General features: G+C 42.0%; 2 protein-coding genes across 2 annotated transcripts; both read left to right on the top strand.

The window, feature by feature from the left end:
* Window positions 1-4367: 4367 nt before the first annotated feature.
* On the top strand, window positions 4368-6193 carry LOC121054813 (F-box protein AFR-like). Its single transcript, XM_040525611.1, has one exon. The coding sequence runs from the start codon at window positions 4532-4534 to the stop codon at window positions 5669-5671; it is 1140 nt and encodes a 379-aa protein (XP_040381545.1). The 5' UTR covers window positions 4368-4531; the 3' UTR covers window positions 5672-6193.
* A 5836-nt stretch (window positions 6194-12029) lies between these two features.
* LOC102720719 (D-3-phosphoglycerate dehydrogenase 3, chloroplastic-like) lies at window positions 12030-16337 on the top strand. Its single transcript, XM_006657144.3, has 5 exons — window positions 12030-12646; window positions 14446-14822; window positions 15018-15128; window positions 15204-15299; window positions 15386-16337. The coding sequence occupies exons 1-5, from the start codon at window positions 12055-12057 to the stop codon at window positions 16055-16057; spliced, it is 1848 nt and encodes a 615-aa protein (XP_006657207.3). The 5' UTR covers window positions 12030-12054; the 3' UTR covers window positions 16058-16337.
* The last annotated feature ends 3397 nt before the right edge of the window (window positions 16338-19734 follow it).

Here is a 19734-nt window from a genome sequence, read left to right as displayed (position 1 = left end):
TTTAGTGACATCACATGTATTTTGCTCCTTTCAATATCTCCGAACACATTTGAAAGAATTATCAGTATCCCTTCCTTTGCATCTATAAACATGCGTATCTACATCCTATCTCAGCCATACAAGCACCCTTAATACTTAAGAGATTGGGCTAGTATATTTTAAATTTATGAAGTCTCCACGTATATCTTGGTTATATTGTCTATTCTTGAGAGAATAATCAGTCATACATACGAACATACGTATTAATTGAATACGTGTCCTATACTTAGATCGTCTAGTTTCTAATTACATGAGTTATGCTTCGTGTAATATGACGCATTTTTAAAGCTATAGATCAACACATGATCAAAACGAGGCCATGAATTAAGAAATATACACGCATAATTATGTTGGAAAACCAATAGAAGAAAAATATATAAAAACTACAGATTTTAATTATAAATTATAATTTTGTATTTTTATAAAAAATTAAATAAGACAAATGATTGCGAGAAAAAAAATCAATAACGAGACAATCATCCAGAGACAATCGTCGTTGTCAGCGATATAATATACACATGGCATATGTACATGGCCCAGACAGATTCTTAATCTTAGGGGATGTTTAATTGGTGAAATAAAAAATTTTACATGTCACATCAGACATTTGACCGGATGTCGAAAGGAGTTTTCGGACACGAATAAAAAAACGAATTTCACGGCTGGCGTGGAAACCGCGAGACAAATCTTTTGAGCCTAATTAATACGTCATTAGCGCATGTAGATTAATGTAGCACTTATGGCTAATCATGTACTAATTAGGCTCAAAAGATTCGTCTCATAATTTCTCACGTAACTGTGTAATTATTTTTTCGATTTATTTATGTTTAATACTCTATTTAGGTGTCCAAATATTTGATGGGATGTTTTTGAGTGAAAATTTTTGAAAACTAAACGGGGACTTAATACTGTACATACGCTCAACCCAAACAGAAGGTACTAGCGCATTACTATTAATTTCTTTCCCACTTGTTTCTTCAGTCTCACAAGAGTAACCCTCTTGATCTGAGCTCCTACTCGATCAGCACGGCCTGCTTTCGCCGGCAAAAGCCGTACTATTTCCGACACGGAGTAAACCGCATCCATCTGGAACTGTGTTAGTTTCTGGAGTGTTCAACCTACAACGTGAGATGCCGCGCGCGGCCGTAAACCAGAGTGAGATCGACTACACTCTCACACGGTGCCACATGTACGTACAGCAGATTCATGCACCTCCCTGCAGCGCCACACCGCCACGCACGGTTCACACGATCGACAAACCGGGCAACGGTTACGCGGGTAACAATGCTCGTGTCGCGAGCCCCCTCGTCGTCGATGTATCGTCGCCATCGCCGAGAGCAGGCCACGCATGCATCGGTAAGAGGGAGGGAGACAAAGGTAGGTAGGTCGGTGCATGCGGCCGGCGCACCCGTTTGCTCGCGACGTCGATCGAAACATGGCGAGGTGGAGGGGGGAAAGCCGAGGCGTGGCGGTGCGCAGTGCGCGGTACGGCCGCCTGCCTAGCCAAGCGCGCGGCACGGACAAAAAGGCGTAGGGAATGGAGGAAATAGTATGCTCTATTTTTATTTCGTTTTGAGCGTGTTTAACGCTTGGTACGCGGAAGTTAACTTATCCCTACCATAAAAAATAAAAAATAGTAATAGATTACTATATAATTATTAATTATTAATTATTAAAAAATATAAAAATAAATTAATATGGTTTTTAAAATAACTTTCTTATAGAATTTTTTTGCAAAAAATACACTATTTAGCGTTCGGGAAACGTGCTCGTGAAAAACGATGAGGATAAGTTCACTATTGGGACGACGAACGCGGCCACTGTATATTGTAAGAATTTTTATTCTTGTTTAAATTCATCAATTGATGAATACATATAATTTATATATATCTAGATTCATTAGCACCTATATGAATCTAAGCAAAACTAGCTAGAAAGTCTTACATCGTTAAACGGAGAGAGTATGTGATATAAATGAGTTCTAAAAATTATCCGCTCATATTTATGTTTCCGTAAATGGGAGAAAAAACGAGCTATAAATTTACGGCCATCTACAACACAAGCTTTAACAAACTAAGTGAAAGGTGGACCATACATCAATGATATAATGTATGTTTGTGTGAAATTATTATACAAGTTAGTTTTTACCAACATGGAAAGATTATACAAGTTAGTTTTTACCAACGTGGAAAGATTTTGGAGTTAATAGTTAGCTCTTTTATTAACCTTATTTTTATGCATATAAGCTAAACTTCAAATTCTAAATCTTAAATTTAGAGTAGATTTAATAATTGTTATCGTACTTTATTTTTTTTCTATATTTTTAAGATTACTGAAGAACACTTATATAAAAAGCTATACTCTTACGTCCTTGCCAACGATCCCCTACGTAGCAGTACTTTACTGAAGGATATTTTCGTCTTTTTATATTATCTTTTATCACTTTACTAAAACAGAGGAGAGCGCAGGCACAGCCGCAACCCCCGAAAGGTTTTCTTGGTTTTCCTTCGGCGACACGCTCGGCGTGGGCCCACCGTCAGGCCCACCGGGCATCGCTAGTGCATGCACCACGGGGCGGGCCCACACCCCCCGGCCGTCGGACAACAACGATGATGCTCCTCCGCGCTGGTCCACCGTCCGTGCCAAGCTAGCATTATGGGAACACCATCCTTGGCCATTTCTTCGTTTTATTGCTCGATCTTAACCCCATCTAAAATTTTTAAGTTTAAATTTATATCATTAAGTTAGTTTTTTAAATACAATAAATATATCATTTCAAAAATATAATACAACTATGTAATCAATGGAAAATCACCATGCCACACTATTAAGGAAGTTTTTTTTCTCTTTATACTGTTTATTTTCTTTTTCTACACATATGTGTCATAAATTAGAATTTTTTTTGTGTGATCCCGGTGCACTGGATACGCCGCGGATCTAAATATATAATAACCGAAGGGGATACTATTTTATTTATTGCCTAAACCAGCTATACTAAATAATGATAAAGTCGTGGCTTTCAGTAGCTTTGGCTGGAAGCCAAATTTTCTCTATCAATTTATTTGCCACTCTCATAAATTCTTCAACACATTTGGATTAATACCAAGCCTTGCTAAATAAATGTAGATGAGCATATTCTACCTTACTGATTTGGTATGGTACCAACCAAAATGGGCCTTAATGCCATTTGGTGTATTATACCTCAAAACTTAGTGTTGTCAAAATTTGGCAACAAACGAACGATCGTTTTTTTTCAAAATCCATGCAATATCTATAACTTATTATCACAAATATTTTGAAAGGATTTGTATTTTGTATGAATTGAGTGATTTCGTTAGAAAACATAGGTACGATATCAATGCGGAATAGCTTTGGTCCGGAGGACATTGACCCACACCTTTGATGGTGGCTTATATGAAAGGCATCGGAAGCTAACTTTACGCTCGTATTTTCGTTTCTACTTATATTTATAAATCAAAATTTTAATTGTTAGTTTTAAATTTAAAGTCGAGTTTGTATTTTTACCGAAATTTATTTTTCTGATTTGGTTTTTAGATAACTAAGAATACATTTATAAATGTTGTTCATAATTATTTTTTATTTATAAATATATCATTTGACTTTCTATATAAAAATGACAAACAATTGCCCTCTTGTTATGTGGAATGGTAGTTCACATCACTACACTAGATCTGCCTTAAAAAGAATAGAACACCTGGAATAGTCTCCTTTTACACTTGAAGCATTTACGACTCATAATAATACACTATTACTTTTTATAGTCTGATATTTACCGTTTAAAGATTAGATCTCTCACCAGTGGACGTTCCCTTTACTCCTATTTTTGGACATGGAGTGCAATACTTCCTCCGTCCTAAGATAGTTCATATACCGTGAACTCTCTCTTCCAAAATAAATGATCATTTTTATCAAAAACTTTGTCTTAAAATAAGCGGTTATTTTTGGAGCTTAGAAAGAAACAACTTAATTAAATAGGGACGTGCGCAGTTATCACACACCCTTCAATCCCAAAGTTATAAATAGATAGGAACATAAAAATAATTTTACCTAGTATTAATTTATCTGAAATTAAATAAATTAGTCGCTTATTTAGGGATATGGAATTACATGGCAACAGAAAATAGTAGGTATAACTTGCAATGTTGAGCCATTCGAATGCCGTACCTGGTGCCGTGGTGGCACAGATTCGAGCGTCCAGGCTTCATCGGACGGCAGAGAAAAAACCGTACGGGCTTGGGGGACCTAAAATCTGCAGCAGATCCGAAAACTCTGAATCCCACAGGAGCGCGAGCCTGAGCCTGAGCAAGCAAAGCCGCTGCTCCCCGCTCGCAGACCCACACTATAAATTCGGAGCCACCCCTTCTCCCATTCTCAGAGCAAATTAAGCGCTAAAATCTCCCAAAAAGAAGAAAATTCCACCGCCGGAATCGCAGCCGCGCACCCAAATCCCGGCGAACGAACGAACGCCACCATGAGCTTCTCCTCCATGAGCAAGCAGCAGGTTCTGGAAGCTGCCGACGAGGTCGGGGAGGAGGTGATGGAGCTCATCCCGGGCCTGCCGGAGGAGGTCGCCGAGAAGTGCCTCCTCCACCTGCCGTTCCTGTACCACCGCCTGTTCCGGACCGTGTCGTCCACTTGGAACAGGTTCCTCACCGTCTCGCCGGCCAAGCCGGTGGCCTTCCCGTCGGGGGCGTCGGCGTCGGTGGCGCTCTCGCTGCCGTTCCTGTTCGCCTTCGCGTTCGACCCGGCGTCGCGGCGGCTGCAGTGCCAGGCGCTCGACCCCTTCTCTCGCCGGTGGCTGCTGCTGCCTCCCGTGCCCGGCGGCGCGGCGGCTGGGTCGTTCGCGGTGGTGGGGCTCCCCCGCCGCGGCGAGATCTATGTGATTGGGGGCGTGGAGGAAGGGGGCGACAAGGCCGTGAGGAGCGTCGCGGTGTACAGCGCGGCGAGGAACGGGTGGGAGGAGGCGGCGGCGATGGGCACTCCTCGGGGGTACATGGCGGCGGGGGAGGTGGGAGGGAGGTTGGTAGTGGCCGGGGAGGACGGGGAGGCGGAGGTCTTCGACCCGGAGGAAGGGAGGTGGGCCCCCGCGGCGGCCCGGCGCGGCGCGGCGGTGGCGAGGTACGACGCCGCGGCGGCGGGCGGGAAGCTGTACGTGACGGAAGGGTGGGCGTGGCCGTTCGAGCGGGCGCCGCGGGGCGCGGTGTACGACGCGGCGTCGGACTCGTGGTCGGAGATGGCGCGCGGGATGCGGGAGGGGTGGACGGGCTCCTGCGCCGTCGCCGGCGGCCGGATGTACATCGTCGCCGAGTACGGCGAGTGGAGGCTGAAGCGGTACGACGAGCCGCGGGACGAGTGGAGGATGGTCGCCGGCAGCGGGGTGCCCCCCGAGGTGAGGCGGCCCCACGTCGTCTCCGGCGAGGTCGAGGAGGTCGGCGGCGGCAGGCGGCGGATATACGTCGTCGGCGCCGGCCTCGACGTCGCCATAGGCACGGTCTCCCCCTCCCCCTCCCTCCACGGCGGGGACGACGAGAGGGTCGACTGGGAGGTGGTCAAGGGCCCCGCCGAGTTCGCCGGCCTCGCGCCCTGCAACGCCCAGGTCCTCTACGCCTGAACCACCCCGCCCCCGCCCCCGTCGGTGGAGCGTCGCATCGCCGCTCGCCAGAACGCGCCCCACCACCGGTCGCAACTAGCAGCGCACCCCGCTCCTGGCGGGCCCCACTTGGCAGGGCCCACCTGGCAGCATCACGTGATGACGACGCCTCCCGCTGCTCACTGCTGACGCCCACCCACGGGCGGAAGGGCAGCCAGGTCGCTGGCCGATCCCGCAGGCACTGCCTCCCCACGTGGGACCCACCCGTCAGCGACTCCACCCCGGGGGGCGAAATGGTCTTTTCGCCCCCGCTGCCCGGCTCTGCATCTCGATTCTATCTTGTCAGAAAGAGCAGAGAAGAAGGGAATGGCGCGTGCTTCTGTAGTAGCAGTAAAACTTAAATACCCGTATTTACTCCCTACTACTAGCAGCAGCAGCAGTACGTGTAGTATAATTGCAAATATTTGCGGGAGGTTTTTTTGAACAACCGAGGAAAAGAAGTTTGCAGTTGTTCACTTTATTGTGTAAATTAATCTTATCAAACTTTGGCACGGCTAAATTTTGGTATGTCACGGTAGGCGTCACGGTATTACTACTTACGGCCGCATTCGGCTCCTTAGTACCAGATATGTTAGTTTTTCACGCAAACACTTTCTAAATTGCTAAACATCGTATTTTTATGGAACTTTTCTATATAAAGTTGCTTTAAAAATCATATTAAACTCTTTCATATTTTTTATAATTATTAATTAATTATGTACTAATTTATTATTATGTTTTTTCTAACACCCTATTCTACGGCTGAACACGGCCATACCTCTGTTTATAAATCAATCTCGGGTTCTAAACGTAGGTATTTACAAGATTTCAATCATTTACAAAAAATATAAGCATTTATTTTGTACTATATCACTTATCATTTAAAATTTTTCTTATTTTATCCAATCCATTCTCTCACTTTTTCTTAAAAGACATTGTAGTATTCCTTTTCGACCTTAATATTCGTTAAGCAACTCAAAAATAGACGACGGATAAAATACTTTCATACTGTTGACTATGCTTATTTTAGCGTCTTTGTCAAAAATTTAATTGGTAGGGTACTAAGCGTCTTTGTCAAAAATTTAATTGGTAGGGTACTAATGGTTGATATGCGTTTAGGTTGTTATCCTAGTAATTTTTTGTATTGTCAAAACTTATAAGTTTGGAAGTGGCAATAAACTGACCACACCTTTTATCTGACATTCACGTAAGAGTAGGAATAACAAGTGACATAAGCGAACTCCTAGGTGCGACACAATTCTAAAACAATATGTGTAGAAAAGATAGAGTATACATTAACGATGTTATATAAGCTAGTTATATATTAGCTCTTAACGACATGAAAATACTTCTGAGCTATCAGCTATTTTTTCTATTAACATTGCTCTAAAACACTTTAATAAAAGTACGAGATCTATGACGGCGACGGCACTGAACAACAAAGTGCGGAAAAAAAGAGAAGGAGAAAAAACACAACCCTCATTTCATTTCGTTCCCAAAAGTCAAATTGCTACCAATAAGACGGTGAAGAAAGAATGTTTTTATCCCAAGCTGCTCCGGAATTTGTCATATTTTTAGCAACACCCAAGACGGGAGTTGGATATTTGGGGGGTGGCATCCCATCCCAATATCCCCATCCCATCCAATGATCCGAACCCCTCAATTCCAATCCCATCCTTGCGACCGGAAGATTCAACGGAGCTGCCCAATCTCGCCACAAATTCGTGAGCTCTCTCCCCCTCAGCTTTGCTCCTTTCGCTAACCCACGAATGATCCGGGGAAAAAGAAAGAAGATTACGTATCATCGTGATTGTTATATATATCCCCAATATTCAGATCTTGTCCCAAAATAACTTGATTGATAGGCTTTATTTAAATGATTTCTGCAAATCTGTAGGTAATTAATTTATACTTAATGGTAAATCAAATAAAAAATAACATAATTCTTTAAACAAAATAAATGATAAATGTACGTTTAAACATCATAACACCATCTACTTAAAAACTACTCTATCCATTTTAAAATATAATTATTGGTGAGATTTAAATGTTATACCAACATGTCAGTCACTATTCACGTTACTGTTTATTAGATCAATCGCTCCTGGTTTAAAATTCTTTATATTTTATCTTTAAATACTCTGTCACCCTTATTTGTTTCTAAAATAAGTTTATTTTTCTATTTTTTTATAAAATATTTGACTATTTATTTTATTTAATTTTTTTCTAACTAATATTTGTATTGTTATTAGATAATAAAATATAAATATAACTTTCCGCTTGATTGTTTTTAATTTTTTTAAATGAGACGAATGGTTCGACAGAAATAAAAAAAATAAAGTGTTTATTTGGACTAGGAGAAAGATGGAACTATCGATAACAATAAATTAGTTGTTAATATGTAGGTGTAGTGCGTTTTTTTTCTCCCTCTCCCGTTCCAAGGGCTAATCATGTCGCGATTGCGACGTGTGAGCCCAATGGGCACATCTTGCTCCAGTGGTGGAGAAATGGGAAAGGTGTAAGGGCGGCGTGGGTGGTAGGGCCCCACCCCGGGCCATGCTCACCCAAAATCCAATAACCACTCCGAACAAGACAACTCCCATGCCCAAGCTGACCCGGCCCCAAAGTTCAACTCAAATTCGAACTAATTTTACCATAAAAATTAATTTGCACGTATAATAAGAATTCTACGGTTTGAGCATATCACACATAGGTTGTATTTTTTCCATCAGATTATTCGCTGACGTGTTTAGCTTTTGCTGATGTGTTTTTTAAACTGTTATACGATCTATTTTCTTATAAAAGGTTTCTGGTATATAAGTTCATTATATCACCTCTATAGAGTATATTTGAATTTATAATAATTATTTTTTTATTTATATTATTAAATAACTATTAAAAAGTTAGATAATTTTTTATTCTTCATCTTTCATGAGCCAAAGAAACATAATCATAGCTGCACTCTTTTTACGGTAGAAAGATCAAAGATTATCTTATTTCTTATAGCTATTTAATTGTATAACAAATTAACTAATATAAAATTAAAAAAATATACTAAGAACGCAGATGGACTTATATATAGAATCTTTTAAAAAACATACTGTTTAGCAGTTTAGAACGTATGTGCAAAAACCGGAGAATAATTTGGAAAAATCTATGCAAACGAACGCAACCGGTATAATATAAGCTTTCTTTGGAGATACATGAGAGAAGGACGAACTATTATTGTACCAGTGGTAGTGCATTAAACAAGCAAATCTAGATGATGAGCACTAACACTAAACAAAATTGGCAGTGCATGTTTACATAGTCAGACACAGCTGGGGATGAGCTCAGCTCAGGTTTATATATGTACGTGCGCCTGCCTGCCTGTGTACATGGGTGCGGTGATCTGATGTCTGAACTGAAACCCTTTTTAAAAATTTTCAGCTCAATTTTAAACAGGGGGCAGCAGCCAAGATCACCGAAGTGAACAGGAGATTGGTATTTATTATGAATTTATAATTGATGGCTTTGAGTTTGTTTATTTGTGCAGGAAAGGACAAGGCTGAAACTAAGAAATGGGTTTCGGTGCCTGCACTGAAGCTGCTTACTTGGGGATTGTTCTTAGTTTGATGCAGGAAGATTAGTAGTGTAGTACTTGTTTAGTTGCTTCTGAAGCAGCGGTGGTCTTTCCTGAGAGTGACTGTACGCGTAGTCTGACACGTAGTATGTGTATAGATTCAGATTAACGAATAATGACAGCTTGCCGGTGTCTGAATGCAATGGAAAGTGCTTAGTCCTGGAATGCCAAATGTAAGTCACTGCAGGCACAGCAATCAGCTAGGGTCATTTGGCACTGTGTGATGCTAAACACCACAGCTGCACGAATTGATCGGAACTGGTCATGACAAGAGGACGAAAACGAGAAAACAATAGGATTAAATCAGCCAATGGGAGTACAGCCCGGACAGCAATGGCGTTGGGGCTATCCTGACCCATGATGCTCACATGGACGTCGATCGAACTGATGAACTGAAGGATGCAATATTCTTAGCCCTGCAAATTGCAGATGCGAGCAGGCGAGGCGATAGCGAAATTAGCTGTAGATCAGTAGCCGTGTGAGTCCACTTGCAGCAGCGAACCTGTTCACAAACCAGCTCCTGCTGTCTCTTGCCCAAGCAACTGGGGCATACACATAGGCCCAGGCCTATCAGGCCACCACGATGATTTTGACATCAAAATTGGAGTAGATTACTCGCATAGTTGCAGGCTGGAATGGATGCCACTTGTGCTAGCTGACTACATAGTCAAACACGTGAAAAAATTTGTTTGGACCAAGGGTTGCATACTTGCGTGTGCAGTGCATGGTCTCGTTCATCCTTATCTTTTTCATTTTTTTCATTTTTTTTCCATTTCTGGTTATGTTTGTAAGGTCCGTTTAGTTTCCAAAATTCTTTCTAAAAACATTAGATCGAATCTTTGGATATTTAAGTGGAGCATTAAACATAGATAAAGATAAAAACTAATTACACGGTTAGGAAAAAATTGTGAGACGAATCTTTTAAGCCTAATTAATCCATGATTAGTCATAAGTGCTACAGTATCCCATATGTGCTAATGATGAATTAATTAGGTTCAAAAGATGTCTTACGGTTTCTAGGCGACCTATGAAATTTATCTTTTCATTCGTACTATAAAACAAATTCCGATATTCGGCCAAACGTCTAACGAGACACCCATCCAATTTTTTTGGGAATTAAACAAACCCTAAGTCAAAATTTAAATTTTTAATCATAAATTTGGAGTTGAGTTTAGTTTTTTTCACTGTGTTTATTTTCCAGCGTTATCTTTTAGATAACCAAGAACACGTATATAAAAATTTTATTCATAAATTATTTTTCATTTTTTAAAACCAAAAATTATTTTTCATTTACAAATATGCAACGATCACCCCGTTGTCAGTCAGGCTTCTTCAGTTTATGCCGGTATTTATTCAGAATATACATGATTCAGGTTGCTCTGACGAACGCTAGCTGTTCTGAACCGGTGCTTGCTACACATGCACGGTGGTTTCTTGCACGAGCACGTACTTGCCCAGACAGTTGCATCATGCAGGAGCTCAAAAATGAGATCAGCTAAGCACGATTACAACTGCACGAACAAGCACGATCAACATATGCATGTGTCAAGCAATGGTAGTGGGCTAGTGGCAGTAGTAATTTCAGAGAAAGTGAAATGTACACTTGGCCCAGCTGGGGCTAGACTGGCCCGAGTGAGAGAGGGGCCCGGCCGGTTAGGTCACGCCGCTTTCAGTCTGGGTAACCAAGCTACCCCCACCGCGGGTGGGCAAGCAGAGCAGAAGAGGACGGCGGCGGCGGCACTGGCGCGGCGTGGGTGGAGGCGTCGGGGGCGTCGCCTTCACAGTCGTAGGGCCGGCCGGCCACTTGGGAGAGACGGGCAGCTGCCAATCTCTCGCTGGAGCCGCTGCCGACGTCGTCGTACGTGCACGGTGCACATGGGTGATATTTCCCGCCGTATTTTAATAGTTGACGAGGCTGCTGAACTTTTGACCATTCAATTTATTAAGAAAATCTTACATGGTTATTAGTTGTTTGGTTTAAATAGAATTAAATCTATTTTAATTATGATATAAGTTTATACTTATACAAAATGTTTAAATAATACGAGTAGTGAATGCTTTATGGAATAACCAATGAGTATATGGGACGTGAGTGTGCCGATATATTAATGACGCCGGTGCGGCCTCAACCCGAGCACACTTGGGCGGCGAGAGAAGTTGTCAACCGCTGCCATGCCGCCTCCCTCCCTTGTGTGGTTGCGCCGGCTTAGGCCTCCCTCTCCAGTGTCGCTCGATCTCGGCGCCCCTATGGCACTGACATCCTTAACCAAGCCGAGAAGCTTTGAAACGAGCCAAACCAAATTGCCTTTTTGCTCGTTTTCTTCATCAAGCCGAGCCAAGCCAAATCTATCTTTGACCAAGCTGACTTGGTTAGGTCGTTTCCACCCTTACGACTAAGTGGTCTTATTGGTGTAGCTTTAGATTTTATGACCCTTTTCATGCATTGGAGAGGCCGTGTGCTATCCAATTCTTCGGCCCAACATTCTTCGAGTGCTATGGGCCCGAGCGGCCTCCACTGTGAACGACGTGTCACGTCGGATGAGCAGCTCTGTGCTCCGTCGGGGCGTCGGCCAGTTGCGCTGCCCAGCAGCAGACCGGAAGGTTATTCGCTGTAAGATTCGTGTTGCAGCCTTGCAGGCCGCCACGTGTTGGGAGGTCCTAAAGATCAGGGAACCTTTTCCCGTTCACGTCGTCCACAAACTGGTAGCGACACGCGCCTTCCACTTCACCCGCACGACGCGCGATGGCCCTGGCCCTGGCGGCGCCGCTCCGCCACCTCCTCCTCGCCGCGCCGCCCTCCACCTCCCCCGGTGCCGACGCGGGAGCGCCTGCCCTGGCCCGCCGCCGCGCCTCCCCGCTCCGCCGCCGCGGCCTCGCCTGCGGCTGCAGGGCCTCCGCCTCCGCCTCCGCGGCGCCCTCGCCTGCTCCCCCCGCCGCCCCGGGCGGGGTCGCGGCGGGAAGGCCGACGGTGCTGGTCACGGAGAAGCTGGGCGCCGCGGGGCTGGAGCTGCTGCGGAGGTTCGCTAACGTGGACTGCGCATACGAGCTCACGGCGGAGGAGCTCCGCGCCAAGGTGTCGCTCGTCGACGCGCTCGTCGTGCGCAGCGCCACGCGGGTGACGCGGGAGGTGTTCGAAGCGGCGCGCGGCCGCCTGCGCGTCGTCGGCCGCGCCGGGGTCGGCATCGACAACGTCGACCTCCAGGCCGCCACCGAGGCCGGGTGCCTCGTCGTCAACGCCCCCACCTCCAACACCGTCGCCGCCGCCGAGCACGCCATAGCCCTCCTCACCGCCATGGCGCGCAATGTCGCGCAGGCCGACGCTTCCCTCAAGGCCGGTACGCCCTCGTTTATCCAAACCTTATAATTCAGTCGTCTAGGTGCATACTATGAAATGGGCAGCGAATTGCTATTGCTAAGTTCTATTGATCAACATATTGGGTGCTATTACTATTTTATTAGGAGATCCTACCATGGAGGCTTGGCTGCATCTTGTGTTTATGATTTGCATAAATCGCCTTGCTCTGATGGAGTGATGGTTAGGTTGCAAGTGATGGTGGTATGATGTGCAGGGCATACCTTGTCGTGTTTTAGTACTTGTGGCACGAATGGCATGATCAAGTTATAACTGTAGTTTTGGCTTTAGACTGTAGTACACTAGTTAAACCACACATGGTTTGTGTTTACTTTGACAAACAAACAATGTAGTCCATCCTCCATTTTTTGTCTGCAAAGGACGCTCTCACCCGATGCTGTACAGGGGCTCGAACCTGAATATGGTCTGTGCACTGACGAATGATTGCTAGTATATAGCAAGTACTAGATCAAGTCTGGGGGGTTATTGCTAAATGACATATTTGCAAATAAAAAAAAATTTATTAATAAAACTTATATATATATATATATATATATATATATATATTCTTAGCGATCTACAAGCTAAGACTGGAAAATAAACTTGAGAACCTTTAAAATCAACTTCAAAATTAAGGTTGAAAATTCAAATTTTAGCATATACGTATAAGCAGAAGCAAAAATATGGTGGTGTTGATTTGTGCTATAGTAGGAATATCAGTAAATTAGAGACTGATTTACTTGTTTACTGATATTGTGCAGCTGAACATAGGACTTTGTGGCCCTTAAGGCGTCAACTATGAACAATAACATAGTAATATGTTAGCCCGTCCAAGACCCATTTTGTGCAATGTTTGGTCTGTTCTCTATTGTATAAGGCAACAATATAATTTCCAATGAGAAGATCTGTTCTCTTTTAGGTAATCTTCAACATATGACATATACTTCATCAAGAAGTCATGTACTCAAATGAGTTACCTTTCTGTTATATTGCAGCCATTTTTTTTTTTGTGTCTAGAGTTTAGCAACAACATTTTCCATTAGTATATTTGAAACTTTAGACCTGAATGTGTTAACTCCTAGTCAATGTGAGCAAGAGGCATGGATTGTTGTGTTCTAACCAGGTTTCACTTATTGTTTTCTCCTGTAAAACCGTGCACCGCCAGGGCGGCAGAAACAAAATTATCGGCGGTAATAGCGATAACCACGGAGAAATCACACGAATGTAAATTCATTTTTTTGAGAAAAACTATTGTGGTTTAGGTGGTCAAACCGCATGATATTGAGTGACAATCACGCGGTATCGGGTGATTATCGTGGTGGTTTTGGCAGTAACGGTAATCGGCAAATAGGATGATAATCGTGGCGGTTTTCACGATATCAATAATCGCGGTTTTGGTGTCAAAACCGTGCGATATGTCTCGATTATCACGCGATATGCTGCGATACATGTTACGATTATCACGATATACCACAGTTTTTTTGTTTTTTTATAAATATTTTTTTAAAAAAATTGAATTCTCATGATATTTGCCGAACAAAACCGCGGCATATCGTTATTGTATCTTGGCAGCTTGGGCTATTATTGTGATAATCGTTGTGATTATTGCGATAAGTGAAACCATGGTTCTAACTCCAGTACATATCTATTTATCAACTTTAGAAGTTAGCAACAGAAAAAAAATGTATGTGATATGCGTAAGGTACAATGTTGATACATCATTGTGCTCTTCATATTGCATACGGACTAATATATAACCATGGTCACTTTACACATATTCAGGCAAATGGCAACGCAACAAATATGTTGGTGTTTCTTTGGTGGGAAAGACACTAGCTATTATGGGTTTTGGAAAGGTTGGCTCAGAAGTAGCTCGTCGTGCAAAAGGACTTGGAATGGATATCATTGCTCATGACCCATATGCACCTGTTGATAGAGCCCGGGCAATTGGTGTAGATCTTGTATCATTTGATGAGGCCATCTCTAGTGCAGACTTCATATCATTGCATATGCCACTTACACCATCAACGGCAAAGCTCTTTGATGATGAAACTTTTGCGAATATGAAAAAGGGTGTGAGGATTATTAACGTTGCAAGGGGTGGGGTAGTTGATGAAGACGCATTGCTGAGAGCACTCGATAATGGAACAGTTTCACAGGTAATTCCTTAACGCGTGCCATTCATCCTATTGTTGATTACACTTAGTGCCGTGGAATGGTTTCTGTGAATTCCTGATATCATGTTCTTTAATTGTGCAGTGCGTTTTAATGTAAACACAACATAATGTTCATTTTTGTTGGTCAGAAAAGGTCGTTTTTGCCTTTTTCCTGATTGCTTTTGAGGTATGAGTCAGGCAGCACTTGATGTCTTCACTGAGGAGCCACCACCAAAAGACAGCAAGTTAGTACACCATGAAAATGTGACTGTCACACCGCACCTTGGAGCTAGTACATCGGAAGCACAGGTTTGCTATTTGTCCTGTACAAATACCACATCTTACTAGCCTATCCTCCCAACCTGACGCGCTTTACTTCTATAGGAAGGTGTAGCCCTTGAAATTGCAGAGGCAGTTCTCGGAGCACTAAAAGGGGAATTAGCTGCTACTGCTGTTAATGCCCCGATGGTCCCTGCTGAGGTACTTCCGTTACCAAGGACCATATTGTTATGTTTTCAGCATAATTATGCAATCTGCTCGTGTTCAAAATTTCCGAATTCCCATAGGTTTTATCGGAGTTATCCCCGTATGTTATCCTTGCTGAGAAACTGGGCCGGCTTGTGGTGCAACTTGTAGCTGGTGGAAGCGGAATTAAGGGAGTGAAGGTTGTCTATTCATCAGCTAGAGACCCTGATGACTTGGACACAAGAGTACTCCGTGCCATGGTCACCAAAGGCATAATTGAACCCATTTCAAGTGCATTTGTGAACATTGTCAATGCTGACTATGTGGCCAAGCAAAGAGGCGTTCGCATCAGCGAAGAGAGAATTCTCCTTGATGGCTCACCAGAGATCCCAATAGATTCTATCGAGGTCCATCTCGCCAATGTAGAGTCCAAGTTTGCCGGTGCCCTATCAGATGAAGGTGACATCAGGGTGGAGGGAGAGGTTAAGGATGGCAAACCACATCTCACACTTGTTGGACCTTTCAGTGTGGATGTTAGTCTTGAGGGCAACCTAATACTTTGCCGCCAAGTTGATCAGCCGGGCATAATCGGAAAGGTGGGATCGATTTTGGGAAAGATGAATGTAAATGTGAATTTTATGAGCGTTGGAAGGACAGCTCCTGGAAAGCAGGCTATAATGGCCATTGGTGTCGATGAGGAGCCTGAGAAGGAAGCTCTCAAGTTGATAGGCGACATACCGTCAGTTGAGGAGTTTGTCTTTGTTAAGCTTTAAAGAAAATAGGTAGAGTGGTTTACTGCAATGACATATCTACTCTATTGGCATGGGATAGGTATTCATTGCAAGCTTAGCTAGTTTAGGGTAGATCATTTTTTCCAGTCCTTCAGGACAAGCCAGACATGATGTAAGTATATATACTTCAAGAACAGTATGCAAATCACAATGTTTATTGGATCTGCTGTCCTGCTATTTGCTTCAAATGCCCTTGCAGTTATGTTGAGATATCTCAACCTGTGAGAACCATTTTGAGTTCATTTTTGGATATGCTGCTAGAATTCTGGGTATAAGTTTTTTTTCTGGTTGCTGAAGGATGATCTCTGTTCCGAGGCTTCAGATGCTCTCACAACTCATTCACTTTTATTCCTGTTTCTTAGTAATTGCAAAGCTTTGTGCTAATTTCGAGTTACCATTTTCTAGAGATGCTGACAGTGCACATGGATAGCCGCTGAAGCGGCCCCTTGCCTTCGCTTTTGCTGCTGTTCACCGATCAACACCTGACCAACCTGCCATTGCAGTGTTCGCCTTTCGGCTGGGTGGTGCAAGCAGTGTAGAACTGCAGAGTGAGTGCTCTGTGCATTAGACAAAGCTACTTTGATTTGGTGACCAAGCGTATGAGATAGAGAGCTTGTTCTCTCGGCAACCCCAGAGAAAAACAGGTGCCTGTCAACTCACGGTACGAACGGCTAGCCGACTAGGGGTGGGTAGAAAAAACTGAAACAAAAACCGAATTTTTCGCTGGCTGGTTAGGACTATCCGAAATAATTTTGGTTAGTTCGATTATCGGTTAACCAAAACAACTGAAAAAACAAACTAACATAAATAGCATTAAACTAAGCCCAGTTGTACATAAAGCCTATGAAATTATATAACTATGATGCTATGGTTGAAAATTATGTAATTATGATGCTATGGGTGGAGATATATTTATGATTTGGTATCATCTTATGTTATTAATTATAAAAAAAAATATAGGTGTTGTTAATTTTTTGAATTCCTTTTTTTTTACAATATCAATTTATCAAATTTCGGTCATGACCGAAAATAAAAATGAACTAACCGAAACCAAATTGCTTGGTCCAACCTTTTCCTAAACTAATTTTGATTTTGATTTTCTGATAACATAATTTCCCCTGTGACGAAACTAACCAAATGTCCATCCCTACGAATGGCCAGTCTAGTTTTGTTTGTTGTTGCCTCATCGGAACACATATTTCCGCAGAAATAGTTTAATTTCTTCTATTTTCTTAAAAATCCTCCAAACTAAAAGGACCGAGTTTTTTTTAAAAAAAACACCATAGAAGTTGGTTCAGTTTTTTCTTTTTTTAGCCAAAGTCTCATGACATTCTTGCATTTGAGAGGTGATCTAAAATAAGACAGAAGGACATTGATTTATCTTTTTAAACGAAACAGGGTCGTCAAGGTGGTTTGATCACACTTGACACACCTCAAAAAGCATGATAAGTCAGATAAGGTGATAAGCAAACAAATCCTAATCCTCTTCCGATCCTATTTCAGTAGTACTGTACTCCTTTTGTTTGGACCAGCGAAGCTGTCACCTCGCTCATAATTCAGAAAAGATGGAAATGGGGCTCATGCCTGCACAGGCTGCATCTGCAGGTCACATGAAGCCAGGTACTCGTGGATCGCGTGCTCTTGCCTCTCCAGCAGTGTGCACAGTTTGCATACTGTTTCAGATAGCAGAGTTTTTTTTTTTACTTGGCTGTAGCAGCATTGCTGGTCAATTCTGTTCAGTTCAGACCACGGCACAATGAGCTAGCTGAAAAATGTCAGTAATTGCCCTTGCTCATGCCAGCCACACGAGTCACACGACTGATATTTGATGGCGACCTGTATACTGTAGCGTTGGGGAAGCTGTTGTTTTAGTGGGGGTGGCCAGCCTAATAATACCTTATGAAATCTCTAACCTTTTTGATATATGGAGAATTGTTTTTCATTTGCCATATTTATAAATGGAGGTTTTTTTGGTTCCTAAAAGGTGTGATTTTTTAGTATATATGAATTTTATAGAAATGGAATCCATTTTCAACTGTATAATTTTTAATTAATTTGTTTGTATCCTTAAATAGTTATTATGGACCGTTCCATCCAATTAATTACTCAATGAAAAAACAGACCCTCATTTTTTAAAAAAATAAATGGAGTAATGTACATGCTTAACTTGTACACGCCGTTTTCAGAAAAAAAATCTCTCCATATAAGATTTTTGAAAGAAATAAATCATTTTCGACTTTGTAATACCATGTATTTGGGCTTTTTAATATTTATTACAGAGCCTTTCAATTAGCTGGTTCATACTCAAGTATTCCCGAGACCAAACAAATCTGATCAGGATAGGAATAGGAGTTTGTATCAGTATTTATGCGACGCATAAATACAAGCTATTATTACTACTCTAAAATGTGATTGGCTGGAAAATGCCACTTGCAAACATTTTTTTCTCAAGTTGCGTTTCGTGTAGCGAGGAGCCAAATCCATGATCGATTTTGCATCGATCGATCGACCAGGTCGCAACCAAGGGGCGTCTGGAAAATTCCAAGTGGTGAACTGTCGCCCAAAAATTATGAGATTTCGCATCATTGGCGAGCCCAAAATCTTCCCCCCAAAAAAAAAATGCTGAAATCACGTGAAGAAAGCTTAATAACACGGGAAGCTGGGCCCTCCAAAGATGTTGGCGGGGAAACCGATAATCAATCTCTCGGCCGCGTCCAACTTGGTGCTGCTCCGGCCCCACCAACCTTGATCCGGTGCGCACTGGCTGCTTGGTGCTCGCTAATGTGCATAATTACTGCCACGATTTGTCTTAAAATATAATTCTATTTTTAGCAGAGATAATAATGAAAAGGAAAAAAAATATAGTGTTCAATATTTAGATTCAAAGGTAGGAGAGAAAAAAATAGAAAATTGATGCGATAAGTAATATTGTAATATTAAAAATACTTATATTTTAATATATAATTCAAATCCTAAAAATAATTATATTTTTTTAGAATATAGGGAGCACCAGATAGCCTAATACAGTTATGTTGCTATTGTTTCGTACTGTCCACTTATCCTTATTTATCGGTTTACTTTCAATTTAAGTTTTTACTTATTTTTTATAAATTAAACTTTTTAATTAATTAAACTGAACCTATCATCTGTTATTTGAAAAAAAAATAACATTTCGTTATTTATCCTTATTATTTATCTGTTGGGCAATAATATTTGAAAAAAATGGATTTCAACGTCATCCCATGTTTCAAATGTTCAATCAGTGGTTTAAGTCTGGGGATTCAATCAGACGTCTTATGATTCAATGCATCACATGATCGTTACTACTCTGTCCCAAAATAAACTAATTTTTCACTTTTTACTTATAATTTTTGACTTTTCATCTTATTTAAAAAAATTTTATGATTGATATTTTTGTTTTTATTAGATGATAAATCATGAAGTACTTTACGTGTGACTAATTTTTTTTCTAATTTCTTAAAAATTTTCAAATAAGACGGATGGTCGACACGGAAACCGAAGAATTGTTTTTTTTTTTTTGACAGAGGGAGTACTTGTTAGGGATTTAAAAATAGATGATCTCCTGTGTTCAATTGCTTTCTGGAGAAAGTTGGATTGGCAACTTACGAGAACATTATTCTCCCACATTTCCCTCTTAA

The sequence above is a fragment of the Oryza brachyantha genome, chromosome 6 (assembly GCF_000231095.2).
Source record: "Oryza brachyantha chromosome 6, ObraRS2, whole genome shotgun sequence".
Taxonomy (NCBI): domain Eukaryota; kingdom Viridiplantae; phylum Streptophyta; class Magnoliopsida; order Poales; family Poaceae; genus Oryza; species Oryza brachyantha.
Note: the sequence above shows the minus strand (reverse complement) of the source record. Positions and strands in the feature narration are given on the sequence as shown.

Bases quoted from the DNA above. Each gene is read 5' to 3' on its own strand.
- LOC121054813 (XM_040525611.1), top strand. From the start codon at position 4,532: ATGAGCTTCTCCTCCATGAGCAAGCAGCAGGTTCTGGAAGCTGCCGAC.
- LOC102720719 (XM_006657144.3), top strand. From the start codon at position 12,055: ATGGCCCTGGCCCTGGCGGCGCCGCTCCGCCACCTCCTCCTCGCCGCG. The intron at 15,129-15,203 runs GTTTGCTATTTG...TTACTTCTATAG, and splicing joins CTAGTACATCGGAAGCACAG to GAAGGTGTAGCCCTTGAAAT. The intron at 15,300-15,385 runs GTACTTCCGTTA...GAATTCCCATAG, and splicing joins CCCCGATGGTCCCTGCTGAG to GTTTTATCGGAGTTATCCCC.